General features: G+C 48.7%; 1 protein-coding gene across 3 annotated transcripts in view; it reads right to left on the bottom strand.

Annotated features, from left to right (window-relative positions):
* Positions 1 to 581: 581 nt before the first annotated feature.
* Positions 582 to 18800, bottom strand: part of LOC119389207 (laminin subunit gamma-1) — a 234219-nt gene continuing 216000 nt past the window's right edge. For all 3 annotated transcript variants that reach the window (XM_037656412.1, XM_037656427.1, XM_037656434.1), the window contains 5 exons: positions 13816 to 13930; positions 9124 to 9323; positions 6095 to 6253; positions 4941 to 5040; positions 582 to 2646 (listed from right to left, as the gene is read on the bottom strand). In XM_037656412.1, the coding sequence (XP_037512340.1) occupies positions 2393 to 2646; positions 4941 to 5040; positions 6095 to 6253; positions 9124 to 9323; positions 13816 to 13930 (828 nt within the window). In that variant the 3' untranslated portion in view covers positions 582 to 2392. The remainder of the gene's footprint in view (positions 2647 to 4940; positions 5041 to 6094; positions 6254 to 9123; positions 9324 to 13815; positions 13931 to 18800) is intronic.

Below are 18800 nucleotides of genomic sequence, written 5' to 3'. Positions count from 1 at the left end.
CTCGTCAAAAACACGAAATCTACGCAGTTCCCTGCACTCTCTCGGGACTCTCCATCTTCGAGGGGCTGAGCGTAAGCGACGCTCAGCTAAAAGAGCCTATTGCTGCCGGATCGTATTGTTTGATCATGTCATCCTTGCGTCTTCGCATAGCCTCTAACAATTCTCACATGTCAATGGCGTAGCCAGGAAGGGGGGAAGGGTGGTTCGGGGTTCAACCACCCCATCCCACGTTTTTCAATTTTGCATGTGTAGATAACACGTGCACGTACAAACATGCATAAAGGGTGGTACATGCATAAAATGCGACGTCGCTCAAGTAACTGCGAAGGCATCGTTGATAGGGTAACAGATGAGCAAGGGGTCCCGTAGCCAGCACGGCTCACAAGCGCTTTCTTCCGGCTCCCATTAAGATGCCCTTACCGGGAATCGAGCCCGCTATACATCGTGGTTCGGCAGAAATGTAGGCGGCGCCTGAGCTCTCTGCTTCGACATCGGTGCGGGAAAGCTTTCCCGCGGGATCGTTGCTGTCGTTTCAAATAAATCTGTAGCTTCAAAACATAAAAGACAGTAGCTCTACGAAACAACGGGTTTAATTGTTCTTTATTAAATGCACACATGACGTTAAAAAAAAAAAATACGCGGCATATTTTTGGGCACTGGTTATCGCTCTGGCATTCAGTACACAGTGGCAGTCTCAGAACAACCAGTACTTTTCATCTTCTACCATGACACTTTGTCTGAGTAGCGAATAAAAAACAACAACAAAAAATTGTATTATGTTCGAAAGGCTATACAAAGAACAAACAAAAATGAGATGCGTCCTACAGTCTAGTAGTCCGGAATGCAATACCAGCTCACCCACCGCTCAGTTCTTCTAATCTCTTAGTACATACTATTGCACTCTGTACACATGATGTTCGCCCGCCCATGGACGCAGAGAATAATAAAAGAGCGGTGGTTCATTTTTATTGCAGCTCGACACATTGTAAAAGCTGCGCGTCGCTTTATGCGCGGCAAGCGCTCGTCGTGGGAAGGAGTCGTTCAGCGCACGACGTGTGGTGGGTGTAAGGCACATAAGAGTTTTGAAATGATTATGCACAGCTCGCGCGGAGTACGACTGCAATAACTTAAAACCCTTCAAATGCAGTTTCTGAAGTGAGGCGAAAAAAAGAAAACAATAACAAAAACGCTTCCACTGGAGACTTCTTTTAAGTATTATAAAAGCACGCAAGAGACGCGACGCGCGTTCTCTAAGCGACTTCAGATGACTGAAAAATGAACGACTTTTGAAGTACGATATAACCTGTAACTGTACAAGAAGAAAAACTTGGTCCACTGCTTTCCTTGAATAAGTTATGTCAACGATGTGTATTCTCCACTGGCCTGAAGAGCTCATTCACAGTGTAAAGAGAAACGCACATTTAAAACATTCATTACATTGCGGGAACTTCATTTCTTTTTTTACTTTTTTTGCTCGTGATTTGCCGATGTAAAAAAGAAACAGAAACAAGATACATTCGTTTACGACACAGACAACGAACTTATGACATTCACAGCTCCCGTAGTGTTCCCATCAACGCGGCTGGGACCGCGGGCGGTCCCTTCAACTACAATCGTTTTTGCTTAAACAGAGAACATCAGACCAAAGAATTACAAGCACCATAATCAAGATCCATTAGCTTTCTCAAACTGCGTATTCACGCAATGCCCTATGAAATAAGAAAAGACTATTTTCCATACTCATTGCGAAGTCCTTCCGTCTTGTTCGTTGGTCGGCAGCGTTCTGTTGTTCATTCCAAAAAACAGTTTCCGTCAAGTACAGACACTTACGTGCGTTTTTTCTTTGTAAGTGGCAGTATTCCCGCTCTTGCTTCGCGAAGTGACCAGGTAAAGCCCTCAATTACAATCGCCGAACGCTCTCGCCATGGCTTACGAATGGTTTACGGATGGTTTACGCCTGTATTCCAACATGCGTAAACCATCCGGTACAAAGTACTAGTTTACAAGTGAGATAAATGATTCGTCGCGTACTGGTCTCTTTTTTGCACCACGAATAGCAACAAAAAACGCAAACTTGATAATGCACTTCGTGGCCAACACTGTTTGTCCCATATCCTTGCCGAAGCTGATTGGTGCCCATAAATTATGTAATGAAGAACGCATTAACATTTTTCAACCCAAATTAGCCGTGACACGGAGGGAAGCGTTGGGAGCACGCAGTTCCGTTGCATGACGCTAGAGGGAGCGAGAGAAACTCAACGCAAACATGCACGTGCGTGACCTGTTCTGAATTACTAATAAAAAGGAAGAGAAAAAAACCACACACACAACGTTTCAAAACGAGTTCCCACTAATGGCGCCCACAACCCTCGTCCCAGTGGATGGACGACACTCATGGCTCCAGCTTGATGCGCCGGAAGCAGCGGTCGGGAAGAGAGTCGCTGATGTCCTTCACGTTGGCCACGTCCCTCTTGAGTTGCTCGATCTGCGCCTCGTAGTCGTGCATCCAGCCCTGCTGCTGCTGGCGCGCTGCGCGAAGCTCTTCCAGCCGCTCGTCCAGGCGCGCCGCCTCGGCCTCGCGCTCAGCCTCCATCAGGCGACGCTCCAGCTGGTCCAGCCGGCCCGGGTCCACGCTGTCCACGTTCGCTGCGCGCACCAACAGACTCGATCGATGTTCTTATCCAAGTGCTACGCACATTGTGCACATTTTAGTGCATCTAAATGTCCTCATAGTTGAGAGTTGTTCAATCATAGCAGTTCCGAAACTGCGTTCCGAAACCCGGACAAGCCATTGGCCGATCCTGTGGGAGTTAACAGATTGTCCCGCCATCTGAGAGCGGCAATACAAAACACTAAAGCGCCACGCCGCCGCTTCCTGCGAGCGCTTCTCGCAAGTTGCTAAACGCTGCACGCAGCGATGGCGTCGTTGCGAGCGTTTATTAGTTTGTTTCTTGTTCAACAGATGACGCGACAATCAGCATACTCCCGCAATTTCGGCCAATGCGTGTCCGGATTCTGATACATGGAGCCTATGGAGAGTTTCGCAACTCGTATGATTAAAGAACTCTGCTCATAGATATGATCCTCTACGAGGGTTGACAGTACTAGTAAATAAATAAATAAATATTGGATGAGGGTGACAGCGTTGGTGGGAAAAACAACGAAGACAGGCAACATTATTCAGCACCAGCCAATATTTCCCGTCATTAAACCAACAATAGCCATCATTACGAATCATCTAGCCCTCTTTAGGCAAAATTAGACAGCTCTGGCGAGTGGTAGTAGTGGGCAGGTAAATACAGCCATTGGAAGCAAGCGAGTGCACCTCCTTAGGGACCGGCCCACATTTTTCATCAAGTATCGAACGTCGCCACAGCCTGTTGTAGAACGCGGGCGGGAGCGGCTCAAGAGAGACTCCTTCGGGAAGACGACGACTCGGGCGCGGTCAACACGCAATGCCAACGCCTCGTCTTTATATATTATGGAAGCGCGGACAATGACGCAAACCTAACCAGTTAACACTGTGAAGACTTGTATCGATGCGTCCTTGAGCTTCGCGTAGTATTCAAGATGCACGATACGCGGATTCATTTGGCACGAAATCAGGTTCGTCGACAAAGTTGATAGGTGATGGGCTCGCCGTGTAAGAAAGTAAGGCGCGAAAACACGGGCCCAAGACACAAACAGGCTTATTTACAGCTCCATATAGTTCCGTCTCCTGAAAAACGAAACGCTTGTAAGTAATAAAGAAAAAACTAATTCTAATTATCCAATGGCAAGGACGAAACAGAATGCACGTACCGCGCGCAGTCATGCGCAGTGCGTGGCTCTTGTGCGACATAAACACTGCTCGAAAAGAAAGAAGGAGCGGCAGACGAGAGGCACAGTTAAAGCTGAAATTTGGGCTAGTTGGTCTTGACTTAAATACATAATATAGCGGAACAAAACAAGGACAGAGAAAGAAGCACACAGGACGACCGCTAGCGCAGTGCGTGGCTCTTGTGCGACATAAACACTGCTCGAAAAGAAAGAAGGAGCGGCAGACGAGAGGCACAGTTAAAGCTGAAATTTGGGCTAGTTGGTCTTGACTTAAATACATAATATAGCGGAACAAAACAAGGACAGAGAAAGAAGCACACAGGACGACCGCTAGCGCAGTGCGTGGCTCTTGTGCGACATAAACACTGCTCGAAAAGAAAGAAGGAGCGGCAGACGAGAGGCACAGTTAAAGCTGAAATTTGGGCTAGTTGGTCTTGACTTAAATACATAATATAGCGGAACAAAACAAGGACAGAGAAAGAAGCACACAGGACGTCCTGTGTGCGGTCGTCCTGTGTGCTTCTTTCTCTGTCCTTGTTTTGTTCCGCTATATTATGTATTTAAGACGAGAGGCGTGAGTGCACGGGGAATAAGATACGGCAAGTCGCCAACCTTGGACACAGAAAGGACGCCGACAAAATAACTGCTTGTGCTAGAGCGCGTTCCGTGGGGTTCATAGTTGTAGAAGATATGTTGGAGGTTCGCCTTTAGGACGCGATAGGATTCCACTCCTCTAGGTTAAAGAAAACAACCCACTCACTAGGTCCCCTTTACGCTGAAAAGACAGCCGTATTGCAGGCAAATGAATGGCAATGACTAAACGAGTCGATAAATTGCAAAGTTCCTTTTAAAACCCGCTGGAGGCAAAATAAGGCGATCTACGGACAGAATCAAGACGCCAGATCTCGGGCTCTGATTGAGCAATCCTTCAAGAAGTATTCGTCAGTAACGTGCAATGTTTGCCAGACTGATTGCTGAGGCATACTGACAAGATGTGGCCTGGTGAGGCCTGATGAAGATGATTATTCGCTCCCGGCCGACGCCGACACTGGAATTTCCGCCACACGCGATTAATTCTATCGTGTTAAACTGAAGCGATTCCATGGTTTTGAGCCACATACCCAGGGCCCTGAGAATGTCGTTGACCGTGGCCATGGCAGCTCTGACCTTGTCCGAGGCCTGCTTTGCACCTGTCCTGGCTTCGTTGGCTTTTTCCAGGGCCTGTCGATGAAGCATTGAACAAGACGAGAGCGTCGTTTTGCTATGTCTAAATACCTTTGGCTTGCAGGTTTGGTATTTTCGTCAACTTGACTTTCTTCACAGCTATATGACAATCACCACACAATGCACTCGAAACAGCACAATCCCCTCCTTGGCTTGGTGCTGGTTTTCATCAGGGTTGAACGAACACAGCCACATTGCGCATTTGCGTTATTTCTACGCGCAAAAAGCTTCACTGGTCATATTAATTACGTCGCGCACAATTACTGACACCGACGATTGAATGAACAAGTGCTAGCACGCCCCGCTGCACTGGCTAGCGCATAGTTCTGAAGAATGTATGAACAAAAATAAAGGTCGCGCAAAGCTTGGCACCGCAAAGCCGGCGATTGGATCCCGCGTGCCTGGCCGAAGAACTACTTGCCACTCTGAATGTGTTCAAATCGCTGTCCCCACCGTCCTTCTCTCCCCTCTCTTAGCTCTGCGAACGCCGGTTATGGGAGGCCAGCTGCGTCGTTACAGGTTGCTAGGCAAGGCCAGGCACGGCGAAACTCGGCTCTGCGCATGCGCGGTCTGCATCAGGCCAGCTGCGGCACGGCGAAACTCGGTTGCACGCGGTGTCTGCGTCGGTAGGCGTGGCTTGACTCCGCGCATGCGCGGCTATGCCAGGTGTCGCCCAGCTTCTGCGCGGCTGGTTCCTAGGCAACGCGAGGCGAGGCTTTTGGCTCACGACAGACATTTTACGTCGAGCAGCTTTGCCCTTAAAAAAAAAAAAAAAAACCTTTTGCCTCGGTTCTTCAGTATGCGTGCAGGAGCATGCACTCTGCTCTCGCGTACACAGTTTGTACCTGACGCATAACTTCCAATGTGCTTACAAGGCACGCAGATACGCCACGCCCACTGACTTGAATAGATGAAAGGGTTTGCATAGACGTAGGTGAGGATCGACTCCTCCGTAACGATACGAACGAGAAATAGCTCTTCTCTGTACACGTTCTGTACTTTCTAAAACGCGTTCGCGCGCCGTGTACACGTAACCCACCGAAGCTCTCACCTCCTTAGCGAGTGCCTCGTCATCACGGGCCTGCTTCTCGAACTCGCGCATGCGCGCATCAGTGTCCTCGACCTTGCGAGCCAGCTCCTCGGCTTCGTCTCCCAACTGGCGCGCCGACGTCTTGGCGTTGTCCGCTTCGTCGCGCACATTGATCGCGTCCTGCAAATGAAAACCGCGTGCATCAGACAGAAAACAGAAAAAGAAGTGTGTCTGCGGAAAAGCCCACAGAAGTAGCTTCAATGGCGCTTTCTTCGCCGACGTCTTTCGCTCCTATGTGCAGACCTCGAGAGCTGGTATGGCGGCGCTGCTGCTGTCGCCCTCTGTTGGGCCAGCGGCGCACTGTCAGGACTGTCGCTTACGTGCGTGTCTGCATGTTTCAGGGCGGCGACGACGTTTGCAGCGGCCGCTGTTCTCCAAGAAGGCAACCTTAGTTGTTGTTTTGTGTGTGTATAAATACAGTGTGCTGACTCCGGTTTAGTTGTGTTTAACTTTTCAACAGCAGAGCTGTTTAGCTGAGCATAGGACGAGTGAACAGAAATTATCATGCACACGCTCTTGTCTTCACCTTCGCTCCCAAACACGGGCGCCGATTTGTCCGGGATGCAATTGCTGGGCGAGAGAACGAGTAGAGAGAGAGAGAGATTCTTGGCGAAGCGGGACTCGAGCCCGCGTACCCGAAGGCGATCGTCTGAACCACTCGGCTGTCCAGGCACGCTAGCAAAGCATAGCATAACCTTGTATAGTATAGTATAGCAACGGGGTGGCAAAGGGAAGTGAGGGTGAAGAAGGAGGGGAGAGTAAAACGCAACATATAAAGAAAGAGAGAAGTGAAAAAACATAGAAAGCAACAGAGAAGCAGAACGGAAGAAATGGAAATAAACGGAGACAAAAAAGACAGTGCAGTCAGGGAGAAAGAAAGGCCTTCCTTCATGTTTGGCACAACTAGTGCGAAGCTGCGTGAATTTTTCGACAGAAATTCGCTCTGTCAGCAACTCAAACATCGAGGCACCCGAGAGACGACCTGTTCGGGCCGCTTATCGCTCGAAACCAAGCTACGAGCTCCCACAGTGAGGAAAAAAGTGAGCCGGAAACGAGAAACAATGGGAGCCGTCTCTCAGACATATGGGTTGCAATGCCAGGCAGAGCAGCGCCAATGAGTTCGTCACGCGTTGTCGTCTCCTGCAACAGTGTCACCAGCTGCCGCGTGGAAATTGCTGCGAGTGCGACCATCGAGTCTTATTCTGCGACTTCTGTAGAATTCAAGGTGCAAAAAAGTATTCCGAAAATAGTTGCTCTTCGATTGGAACAAAGATGTACGCTAGTAATGACGTGTACGCCGTCAGAGAAGAATCGCAGAGTGCTGCAGAGCGGTTTCCAAATAATTGGAAAGTGCATTGCACAGATGAAGACCGTGGGTTACGACGTGCGACTGCAGTGCAGGTGAGCGTTTTATTTTCCAGTGCTCCACAAGCGATGAGCCATCGAACTGTTCCCAACTAAGTGGACACTGCCAATGCGCGCCTGACAGCGCTCGGGCTGGCAAGAAGTCAAGCGTGAAAGCAGAACACGCGGCCAGGCCGTTGTCAGCCTGCTTCTCCCTATTTATTTGTGTACTTGCATGTTCGTGTATACATTTCAAATAAATAATACTGCCGATAAAAAAGCACAAGAGAATGAAGACCTGTTATGGAGCAAGTTGGAGGCGCTGTTTACGCGCAGCACAGCTGCGGCAGAAAGTGGTCTTCCATTTTCGTGCGATTTCTATGGGAACCGGCAGCACTTCACAACTGGAGATTTGCAACGTTTTCACTTCCTTTCGGCGATGCTCCTCTACCTTGGCTGAGCGCCCGGAAGACGACCACTGCTCCGCTGCCAGTTCGGCTCGAAGCAGCAGCACACTCACGAAAGAGCCATCGAATAACTGTCTGAATAATAATAATGGCTGATACGTGGGGTGTCCCAAAACGACACAAATTTCGACCACCTGAGGTTCTGTAACGCGCACCTAAATGTGACTACTCTCCATCGAAATGCGTGGCCAGCAATCGAACCCGCGACCTCGAACTTAGCTGTCTGACGTGCTACTACGGATGGTACAGATCGTAACCCACCCGCGGCCAGCTGTTTCTTCACGAACGTCTCTCATCAATTCCACGCTAGAATTCAGACCAAACAACGTCCTCCTCGGCTTGGTCCAACAAAAAACGGTTCATGTAATACCAGACGTACACACTAAATACTTTCAGCACCTTTGCAGATGTACACAAATGGTACTCGGTTGTCTCGTGGCTAACGCGAGGGCTAAGAACGTATCGTATGCGGGAATAGGTACAGTTTTCTTGTTTGCGGACTTTTGAATGCAAAGTAAAAATTATGATAGCTGCAACCGGCGACAACCTGAAAAGTGCAATAATTCAAGTCACGTATCTACATCACTGCTGAATTGCCGCGTCAGATATTTGTGCGCGCAGCGGGTGGCCAGAGTGATTAGTCTAAATACGCCCTTTTTCACTGTGCATACACTGAGAGCTCGCGCGCAGTAAAACCTTTTACAGTGAAAAGGGTGTCCCCTGTGGGACAATGAAACACCCTTAAGGGTGCAAACGCTTTTAGTATGAACCACTATAGCGGTACGGCAGCGTGCAGATGCACGTAACCCTCAACAGTATTCTTTGCGCACAATTAGAGAGCGCACCTTTCGCGTCCCGCAAGAGATGTCGGCCTGTGTCACATCAGTGCACCCCAGGCTCGCCCCCTCAATTTTGTTCTTTTTTGCTTGGCTTTTACAGTCTGTATAGACTACTTTACGGATGGGTTTAGGTGCCGCCATACTGGACCTTTGCCCTTTCGTACACTCAACTAAACGAACAGTGCGACGGTGAACACATCGTAACAGTCGGACCTGATCAATTCACGACGCGATGAACAAAAAAAATAAGCAAACATTCGTTTCACATAAGCCCAGGGTGGCGACGCGTCTTACGTAAAATAAGTCTAGGAAGCGGCAAGCTCAGCAACAAGTGCGGCACCTTGGAGGCCTGCTCGGCGATCCTCTGTGCCTCCTTTGCGATGTCGCTGGCAGCGTTGGCGTCTGCCTCGGCGTCCTTGAGCGCGCCCCGGGCATCCCGGGTCTTGTTCTCGGCTTCCTCGACGAGCGCCCGGATCTCGGGCACGCGTTGCAGCGCCGCCGATGCCTTGTCCTTGCTGGCCTTGACGTTTTCGTCGAACTCTGCGCCATTCAACGAGAATATTTCAGCGAACCCTCGTGTCATTAGAGAAGCCAGCCGGCCAAGGTATACGAGCACTTGCGAAAGACAAGTTTGGTGATTGCAGTGGGTGCTTGGGCGACATGGAGGTAACCAGGCAGGGAAGAAAAAACTCGCTCGGACGTGCACGGTTAGCGGATATATTTTCATCTACGTTTATAATCCTTTGTTTCGTTTAGGAGTGCGCAAGCGTATATTGCGCGGTGTTTTCTTGTGCTCCGTCAATAAAACTTCTTCGCGGGCTAGTTGGTGTTGTATCCCAGATTTTTAGCGCAAACAGGAAGAAAGAGAACGAACCGGCTGAGAAGAGAAGAAGACAGTGCACAGGGCAAGCGCTAAACAACGACTGGCTTTATTTAGGAAAGAAAACCATGGAAAAGAGATCACCTAAACCGCATGCGCGCAGCCGTAGCATAGCTAATCAATCATCGACCTGAACAGTCTGAACTCGTTGCCGTACAAATGTATGGACGTGTCACTAATACACTCTGTGCCCTAGCTCTTAATATAGAAAGCTTCCAGCAACTCCCTTCCCAATGCAAAAATATCCATGCCAGACCGTACGTGATGTGCGCAATAGGCGTCGTGTATCCCGTACCACTATCATGTTGGAAGACCTACATAGGTCAAACCGGGAGGTGCATCAACGATCGTGCGCGGGAACATGACTTGTCGTTGAAAAATGGTAGTAATGCGCATTGCACAGCCTGCACGTGTGCACCGCGGCTAAGCGAGATTAAGGTTGTGGGCAGGCGTGGTGATACCTTGGGAAGGGAGTTGCTGGAAGCTTTCCATATTAAGAGCAAGGGCACAGAGTGTATTAGTGACACGTTAATACATTTGTACGGCAACGAGTTCAGACTGTTCAGGTCGATGATTGATTAGCTATGCTACGGCTGCGCGCATGCGCTTTAGGTGATCTGTCTTTTCCGTGGTTTTCTTTCCTACATAAAGCCAGTCGTTGTTTAGCGCTTGCCCTGTCTTCTCCTCTTCTCAGCCAGTTCGTTCTCTTTCTTCCTGTTTGCGCTCAAAAATATGACGTCTGGGGTTGCACTGTTGATTCCGCTAAGTTTCGTGAATTCGGCTTCAGAATTTGCATCGCTTGTAAGGGGAAGGCGGCAGGCGGAAAGAAGGACCACGACAGCATACCGGCTTTCCTTTACGCACGCTTGACGCTAGAATTCACTGGCTGTGACGGGACAAAGTCCTGCAGCCCCTGTGCTTGACCGCGCCTATACAGACTCAACATACGCATGCTTGCCCCAAACAGGCAGGAATCCACAGTGATCCACGCCACTGACCGCCTTCGCTAATATTACATCCAGCATCAGAACGCGCTACACGTTTCACTTACGAACGATTCCAGCGAAAAAGCTTCTGAATACGGGCCCCGCCATAGATATCAACGCCAAGCAGATGAGACGCTCAAGACCGTCTTCATGCTCGTAATCTTGATCATGCATAATTTTCGCCTATCAAGCTGTGCACGATGGCGTCCGAAACGAGTTTATGGTAATTTTTTTTTTCTTTTTCATGTTAGCGGCCGTGACATCTCGGGCTTGTGAGTTGATAAATGCCAGACGTCATACTTTCGCTCTCGCGTTGCGATACATTCCTGAAAGGCGACTTGTACGAGTCCTCCACGGCCCAATACGTCGTCTATGTAATCGCCCTTTCACACCAGTGCCATGCGCTACATTGATGACGCATGCGACGTGCTGCTGTATTTTCTGCCATCCGCGTACACGCCGTTATATATATATATATATATATATATATATATATATATATATATATATATATATATATATATATATATAATATATATATATATATATACCTCAGCTCTCGGCGCGTCTGGACGCGTCACGCATGTTGGTGTCGCCAGGATATTAACGCTAGGATATTAACTATACTCGACCATTACCTGGCGACACCAACATACGTGACGCGTCCAGACGCGCCGAGAGCTGAGGTATGCGTAATTTTGTTTCCTCGAGGGATCGTGCGTTCTCTTTTTTGTTTCTTTTTTTATGAGGGGGAGAGGAGGCGCTGGCGCTCGGCGCCCGCTCCCTGTCCGACCAAGTTTGACTGGTTTGGCGCGAGTGAGCTGCGTGAGTCCTGTTAGCTTTTGAGCGCGTAGTGCGAATCTGCGTGGTCGACGATGAGCGTACTGTTGATGTTTCAGGAGCCTATTCTCAGAAGGCACTTGCAGGACTTAAAGCATGAAGATGGCATTTGGTCTGGGTACCTAAAATCGAAAGGGGTTATTCACGTGTGTCAGGTACTAAAGTGCTCGTGAGATAAAGATCAGGCTGTGCTTAGAGTATGTGTTACTTTCGTGTGGGGGTCTCAATGGGAACCAACTCGCAGGATAATTTGTTTTCTCCCTTCAGTATCTTCTGGGATAATACATTTGTTTGTACACTAGCTTATGCCTCGGTTGGTAGTCGGCGCGTTGCTTATAAATGTATCGTGCTTGTAATCAGCCAAGCCATTTAAAAAATACGGCTTTATTGCTAAATTCGAGGCTCTAACTTACTAATGTTGAAGTTTGAAAAACAGCGCATAGACAAAAACGTGCTCTATTTACGGAAAAAGACGCAATTCCATTCCCATTCCATTCCGTACAAAAGGCGCTTAATTCCATTCCCATTCCATTCCACCAAGCGTTGTCCCCATGCCATTCCATTCCATTACAGGGTCGCGAAAATGCGGAATGATTCCGGATTCATTCCAATTGCGGAGTGGCAACTCCGCAACACTGGTAGATATCAAGCTGGAGGAGGCGGCCCAACAACCTAATCTCAATGACATGCTTACTTCTCATACGTTAAGACTGATGGCCTTCAAATTCATTAGCTGCAGTCTACAGATACAAATCCGAGTGTATATGAAATGCACGTAATGCTGATAAATTGAGACTTATTTCCTGTTCAGCATTTCAGCTGGTGGTTAGCTTTGGAAATTATCAATAATTGCGAAATCTACAAACACTGCTACGATGAACACGAGTGGTTGCATGTTGTACACGAGCTCACATTATCAAGCACAGAATATAATGTGAGAAGTACAGGGATCATATAATCGGCGCTCAACAGGATGGATACATAACATCTAGATCCTGAGCCGACCATGCAAAAGAAAATACAAAAAGCCTAGCCGTAAGGGACGTAGTTCCAGGAGTTTCATTCCGGGTGGGAAGGTTGTCTGACTCCTCTTTACATAGTTCTTGCGTATGCTTGTATGACTTCTAGAATGGGCGCTCTAGGTCAACATTGCCGCTCATTAGTACGCCGGAGAAACGTCAAGAGTGTAGTCCTTACGAAGCAGCGCGCACGCGCATGCGCGCCACACGCACACAATGCGATAGCTTCTCCTAGAAACGAGCCTTCCCCCTTCTGATGGTGTATAAAACACACACACACACACCACACACACACACACACACAACACACACACACACACACACACCCACACACACAAACAGAAAATACGCAGTACCAGTAGTACGTGGTGCAACGTCTGACCCGGGACGAAGAGCCGCTTTAAACACACTTAATTCATTAATTCCTTATTTGCCCCGTTTCTCGTAGCTGCGTACGCGAAGTAGTAGCTGAATTAGAGAAGCGAGTGGGACTAGTTTGGTGCGTATTAACTGCGGACGTATCTACTAGCGCGAAAAACACAAAGGACGAGGTAAATACGGCAGATTAGAGCTGCTTTCTGTCTGCCGTGTTTACTCGTCCTTTGTGTTTTTCACGCTAGTAGATATGTCCTAGTTAGTAGCTGACACCAAACTCTAGACGCGCGGGCACGCCGACAACGCAGACACCGAAGTGTGGCCAAACCGGCACTGCACGCGCTACATTGGACAACTGTACTAGTCACCGCGCCCGTGCAATGCGCGCATCAAACCAAACAGAAAAGAGAGAGAGAAAAATAAACTGCCTCGCACGTGACAAATGACGTCGCGGAGCAGAAGCCCCGCCCTAGACGGGCGAGTTGTGAAAACAACGTCTCGGGACGTCCTGCCGGTGGTGCAGGCCGGCGGTAGAACAGCCGTCCGCCCGTCGCGGTTTCCTCCTCGCACTCCTCCCTTCTCTTTCTCGCGTGCGCGATCCCCCGAGGAAAGAAAATTATGCGCCCCGGCACGGTGGTCTAGTGGTTATGGTACTCGACTACTGACCCGACGGTCGCGGGATCGAATCGCGGCGGCTGCATTTTCGATGAAGGCGAAAATGCTTGAGGCCCATGTACTTAGATTTAGGTGCACGTTAAAGAACCCCAGGCGGTCGAAATCTCCGGAGCCCTCCACTACGGCGTCTCTTATAATCATATCGTGGTTTTGGGGCCCCAGATATTATTAATTAATATCCTAGCACTGTTTTGGCTAAACTTCGTAGCCCCAATTGGACAGGGGAAAAAAAGCACTTAGTTGCGCGGTAGACGTACCTTTGAGCACCTGGAGCGTGTTCTGGGCTTCCTCGAGGATCCTTTCGCCCTCGGCGGCCGCTTGTTTCGCTTTAGCGAACGCCGTGTCCACCTCGGCCAGCAGTCCGTCGGTGATCTGAGCGAAAGAGCGCACGCGTTTACTCCCGCTCCGGCATATGGCCTTGCAAACGGCGCAAGACCCATTTTATTTCGTTCATTGCTAGTTTCTTTTAAGGCGAAAGCTTTAGGTGCCTTATCAAACGCGAAAATTACCGTCGTCGTCTCGCGGCGTCGGCGCCAACACGAGTGATGCAAAAAATCACGTAATAACGTCGTCATGACGGCACTGCAACGTCGCATCATTACGTGACGCCATCGTGACTGCACACAACGTGACGTCACGTGACGACATCATCACATGATATCGTCGCTCGGTAAAAGGTGGGCCGATCACGGAGGCAGTGCAAAACCAGGTGAGGAGCAGAAAGCTAGCAATACCTCTGATCCCGGAGGCAGTGCAAAGCCACATTAGGTGCACAAACTGTTCGGAGGAGGCCGGGTCAGGAGCAGTGCATCGACTGAGAAGAAGACAGCTTTGCCGAATGCATAAGCGGGGAGTGCGGTTCTTTTTTCTTTTTTTCTTCCGTTTACTTACTCGAATAGTAAGGGCATCTTAGGAATGAAAGGCAGATCTAAGTGAAATACACAGGCAAAGTTGGATTTACGCGGTTGATATACACCTACATGCTATGGCCTACTCCAGCCCACGGAACCCGATTGCGCATCTTCCTCATAGTGTTTTCTACAGATTCGTTTCAAAGCCATTACGCGAAGTAATCGTCCTGGCTATCAAGTTGGGTGCACACGCTGTTTAGAATAACAGAGAGCTGAGCTAGTCGGTAAGTATTCATTCTAAAAAGACAGGGCGTGTAAACACGGACACAAGAAAGAAGTGTCCGTGTTTGCACGCCCTGTCTTTTTAGAATGCACACGCTGTTGTGTCACAGTCGGGTGACACAAGAGCAGCGGACTTATCCCTGAGATATCTCAGTATGTATATATATCCCCTTTTACGAGCGTAAAAGGGGATATATATATATATATATATATATATATATATATATATTTTGGCAGCTGAGGGCGTACCTTCATCAGAGTGACGAAGGCAGGCCCTCAGCTGCCGAAACGTTAGTAAAGCTTCTTTTGCACGCTTGTCGTCCTCTCTCAGCTGCATTTCCCACCGGATCCATTGAACTTCATCCTCGCATATTATATATATATATATATATAATATATATATATACATATATATATATATATATATATATATATATATATTGCCACGCACGCTTCTTTTATTATTCTTATTTAACAAGTCCGTTGCACACGTAGCCGCTGCTTTGCGCAGGCTGCGCCCTAATATCTGGAAAACTTCCAAGTTATGTTTGAATCTTCTTATAGGTTTAAGCGCGCAAACGCGAACAGCTGAGATTATTCTGGAACTAACGCGGCCACCAGCAATAAGGCTCGAATGTTCGATGCCGCATGTATAAAATGCCGCCGCGCCTTGCCGCGGTTGTTTATCCAAGGCCGACACCCTGTTTGCCGCTATTAGTGTACAGCGCGTATTGCTGCAGTTTGAGTTTTCATTTACCGGCCACAAGTTCGGCCAAGGGTAGCAGATCTCATGCGCAGTTTAAGCCCATTTTGTGCGGGCTTGACAGTGGCCGGCAGGCGTGCCGCGATCATCATCATCAGCCTGTCTATGCCCAATGCAGGGCAAAGGCCTCTCCTATGTTCCACCAATCAACCCGGTCCTGTGCTTTCTGCTGCCACGTTGTACCTACAAACTTCTTAATCTCATCTACCCACCTAATTTTCTGTCTACCCCTCACGCGTTTGCCATCTCTTGGAATCCAGTCAGTTACCCTTAATGACCACCGGTTATCCTGCCGACGTGCTACATGCCCGGCCCATAACCATTTCTTCTTCTTGATTTTAACTATGATGTCCTTAACCCCCGTTTGTTCCCTGACCCACTCTGCTCTCTTCCTGTCTCTTAAGGTTACACCTATCATTTTCCTTTCCGTCGCTCGCTGCGTCGTCCTCAATTTAAGTTGAACCCTCTTTGTAAGTCTCCAGGTTTCTGCTCCGTAGGTAAGTACCGCTAAGATGCAGCTGTTATATACCTTCCTCTTGAGGGATAGTGGTAGACTACCATTCATGATTTGATAATGCTTGCCGAATGAGCCCCATCCCATCCTTATTCTTCTAGTTATTTCACTCTCATGGTTCGGCTCCGCGGTTACTACCTGTACTAAGTAGACATACTCCTTTACAACTTCCAGTGCTGCGATAGCGACGCCTAATTTAGCACCCATTGGCTTCCTGTAGACCCGCACTGGGACCAAACACGTGCGCACAGTGCTCGTTAATGAGACGCGTCCAGTAATGTACGTACACTGTCGGTTCCTCAGTTGGTGCCACGTCGGCGTTTGATTGGATCGCACAGCGCAGGTAGCATCGCCTTCAGCTGACACCCTGCAGCTGTAGCTCGGCAGGAGAGGTGTCAAGATGCTCGCGAAACTGCTCTCGGATCCCCGCCACGGCGGCCGCATTTCGAATGGGGGCGAAATGCTGAGGTTAATCCTCCTGGCTGCTCCGGATTCAACGGCGTGCCTCGTGATCATATCGTGGTTTTTGGCACCTCAATAATAATTGCTATTATTATTAAGCAGCCACGTTTGTCGCAACGCCACACGATTATATCTTGAGCAATCTTATATGCAGGATTCGGTGTTTCATTCCATGAGCGTTGTACAAGAAGAACCTAGTGCCGTAGGTACACGAGAGGGAACGCTGTGCGCGTATGGACAAAATGTGCAGTTGTATACAGTGTGTGTACACGTGAAAATCGTCCTTAATATCATACGTAAGCATCAATCTTCCCACAACACGTGTACAAAACAGCCGAAATAGCGCGAAAGCTAGCCGAAAGGACACAGTCTTCGGTAAATCCTGTTCAAGGAGGTCAGACTAGGCCACACCAAGCACTTCTCGCCCAAGTAGCCGAGCTCTTCACTCACAGATGTAGAGGGAGTACTGCAAGAGTAGAGCGACTGTATTACTCTCGCCAGAGTTCTTCAACGCCCTGGGGGAGTAGTGGAGAGTCAGTCAAGGAACTTACTCTTTCCTTGAAGGCAGAGCAAAAGAGACCGCGAACTCTCTGCTACTCAGATAGAGTTCCCAGTCCACGGAACTCCCGGCCCGACGTAGCGTGAACAGGGTCGGAAACTCCCTGCCAAGCAGGCGGAATACAAACTAGCGCGAGCTTCTGGCCGACGCCGCAGAGCGATATATATAACTGTCTCTTAACCATAATCCTCCGAGCGCAGACGCCACAGATGTCACTTTAATGTGCAAGTTGATAGGATAGCTTTCAGTAATAACAAAAGAAAGTGTTTGTGATCTTCAGCCTTTGGTTTCTGAAACGCCAACAGAGGGAGCTTCGAAGCCTCGAATATCGGCAACTTCTAACGCATCGCCAACTTAGTTTACGACAAAAACTAATTGCCACTGCAATGAGGTAGACACTAATAAGGAGACATTAAGCGATGCAGCGATGGCGTAGTGGTAGGGCATCAGCTTCGCATGCAAGAGGTCCGTGGTTCGAATCCCGGTGCCGGACAATTCCCAACCGGATTAAAAAAAAATCCGCGTGATGATGGAATTGTGTAAAAAGGCCTCAGGTGCAGCCTCACTGTCGACCACAGCCAGCAATGCACTCCCTCACCAGAGCAGAACTGGCCACCCTGGTGTAGTACTTGGCCACTACCTCCCACATGAATACGCCAATTAACCCTCGGCCCTCAGTCCCCAGCGGCTGCGAAGCAACTGACCAAGGCGGCGGTCAGACCTGCGACGCAGCAGAGGGTGCTAAGAATCTCTGGGTCCGGACAGGCCGCCTTCGGAATCTGAATTTGGCTACGTATAACGCTAGAACTTTAATCTAGTGAGGCGAGTCTAGCTGTACTATTCGAGGAATTAGAGGGTGTTAAATGGGATGTAATAGGGCTCAGTGAGGATAGGAGGCCACAGGAGGCTTATACAGTGCTGAAGAACGGACACGTCCTATGCTATCGTGGCTTAGCTGACAGAAGAGAACAAGGAGTGGGGCTCCTTATTCATAAAAATATAGCTGGCAATATAAAGGAATACTATAGCATTAATGAGAGGGTGATATGTATCGTAATTAAGTTTAATAAGAGGTACAAGATGAAGGTGGTACAGGCCTACATCCAGCCATGATGATCAAATGGTTGAACGCTTCTACGAAGACGTAGAATCAGCAATGAGTAAGGTAAAGACACAGTATACTGTACTGATGGGCGACTTTAATGCAAAGGTAGGCAAGAAGCAGGCTGGAGATCATGCAGTTGGAGAATATGGCATCGGCTCTAGAAACGCCAGAGGGGAGTTACTAGTAGAGTTTGCAGAACGCAATAACTTACGCATCTTGAATACCTTCTACAGAAAACGGGCTACTCGTAAGTGGACGTGGAGGAGTCCTAATGGCGAAACTAAAAATGAAATAGACTTCATAATGTGCGGCCACCCGGGCATTGTACAGGATGTGGAAGTAGTTAACAAGATCCGATGCAGTGACCATAGAATGGTAAGATCTAGAATTCAACTAGACGTGAGGAAGGAACGGAAGAAACTGATACGCAAGAAGCCGATTAATTAACTAGCTCTGAGAGGGAAAGTACAGGAACTCTGAGTTTCACTTCAGAATAGGTACGCGGCTTTAACCGAGGAAACCGACCTTAGCGTTGAGGCAATAAATGATAATCTGACTAGTATCATTAAGGAGTGTGCAGTGGAAGTCGGGGGTACAGCCGTTAGACAGGACACTGGTAAGCTATCCCAAGAGACGAAAAACCTCATTAAGAAACGTCAATCTATGAAAGCCTCAAATGCAACAGACAAAATAGAGCTGGCGGAGC

This window comes from Rhipicephalus sanguineus, chromosome 1 (assembly GCF_013339695.2).
Source record: "Rhipicephalus sanguineus isolate Rsan-2018 chromosome 1, BIME_Rsan_1.4, whole genome shotgun sequence".
NCBI lineage: Eukaryota > Metazoa > Arthropoda > Arachnida > Ixodida > Ixodidae > Rhipicephalus > Rhipicephalus sanguineus.
Note: the sequence above shows the minus strand (reverse complement) of the source record. Positions and strands in the feature narration are given on the sequence as shown.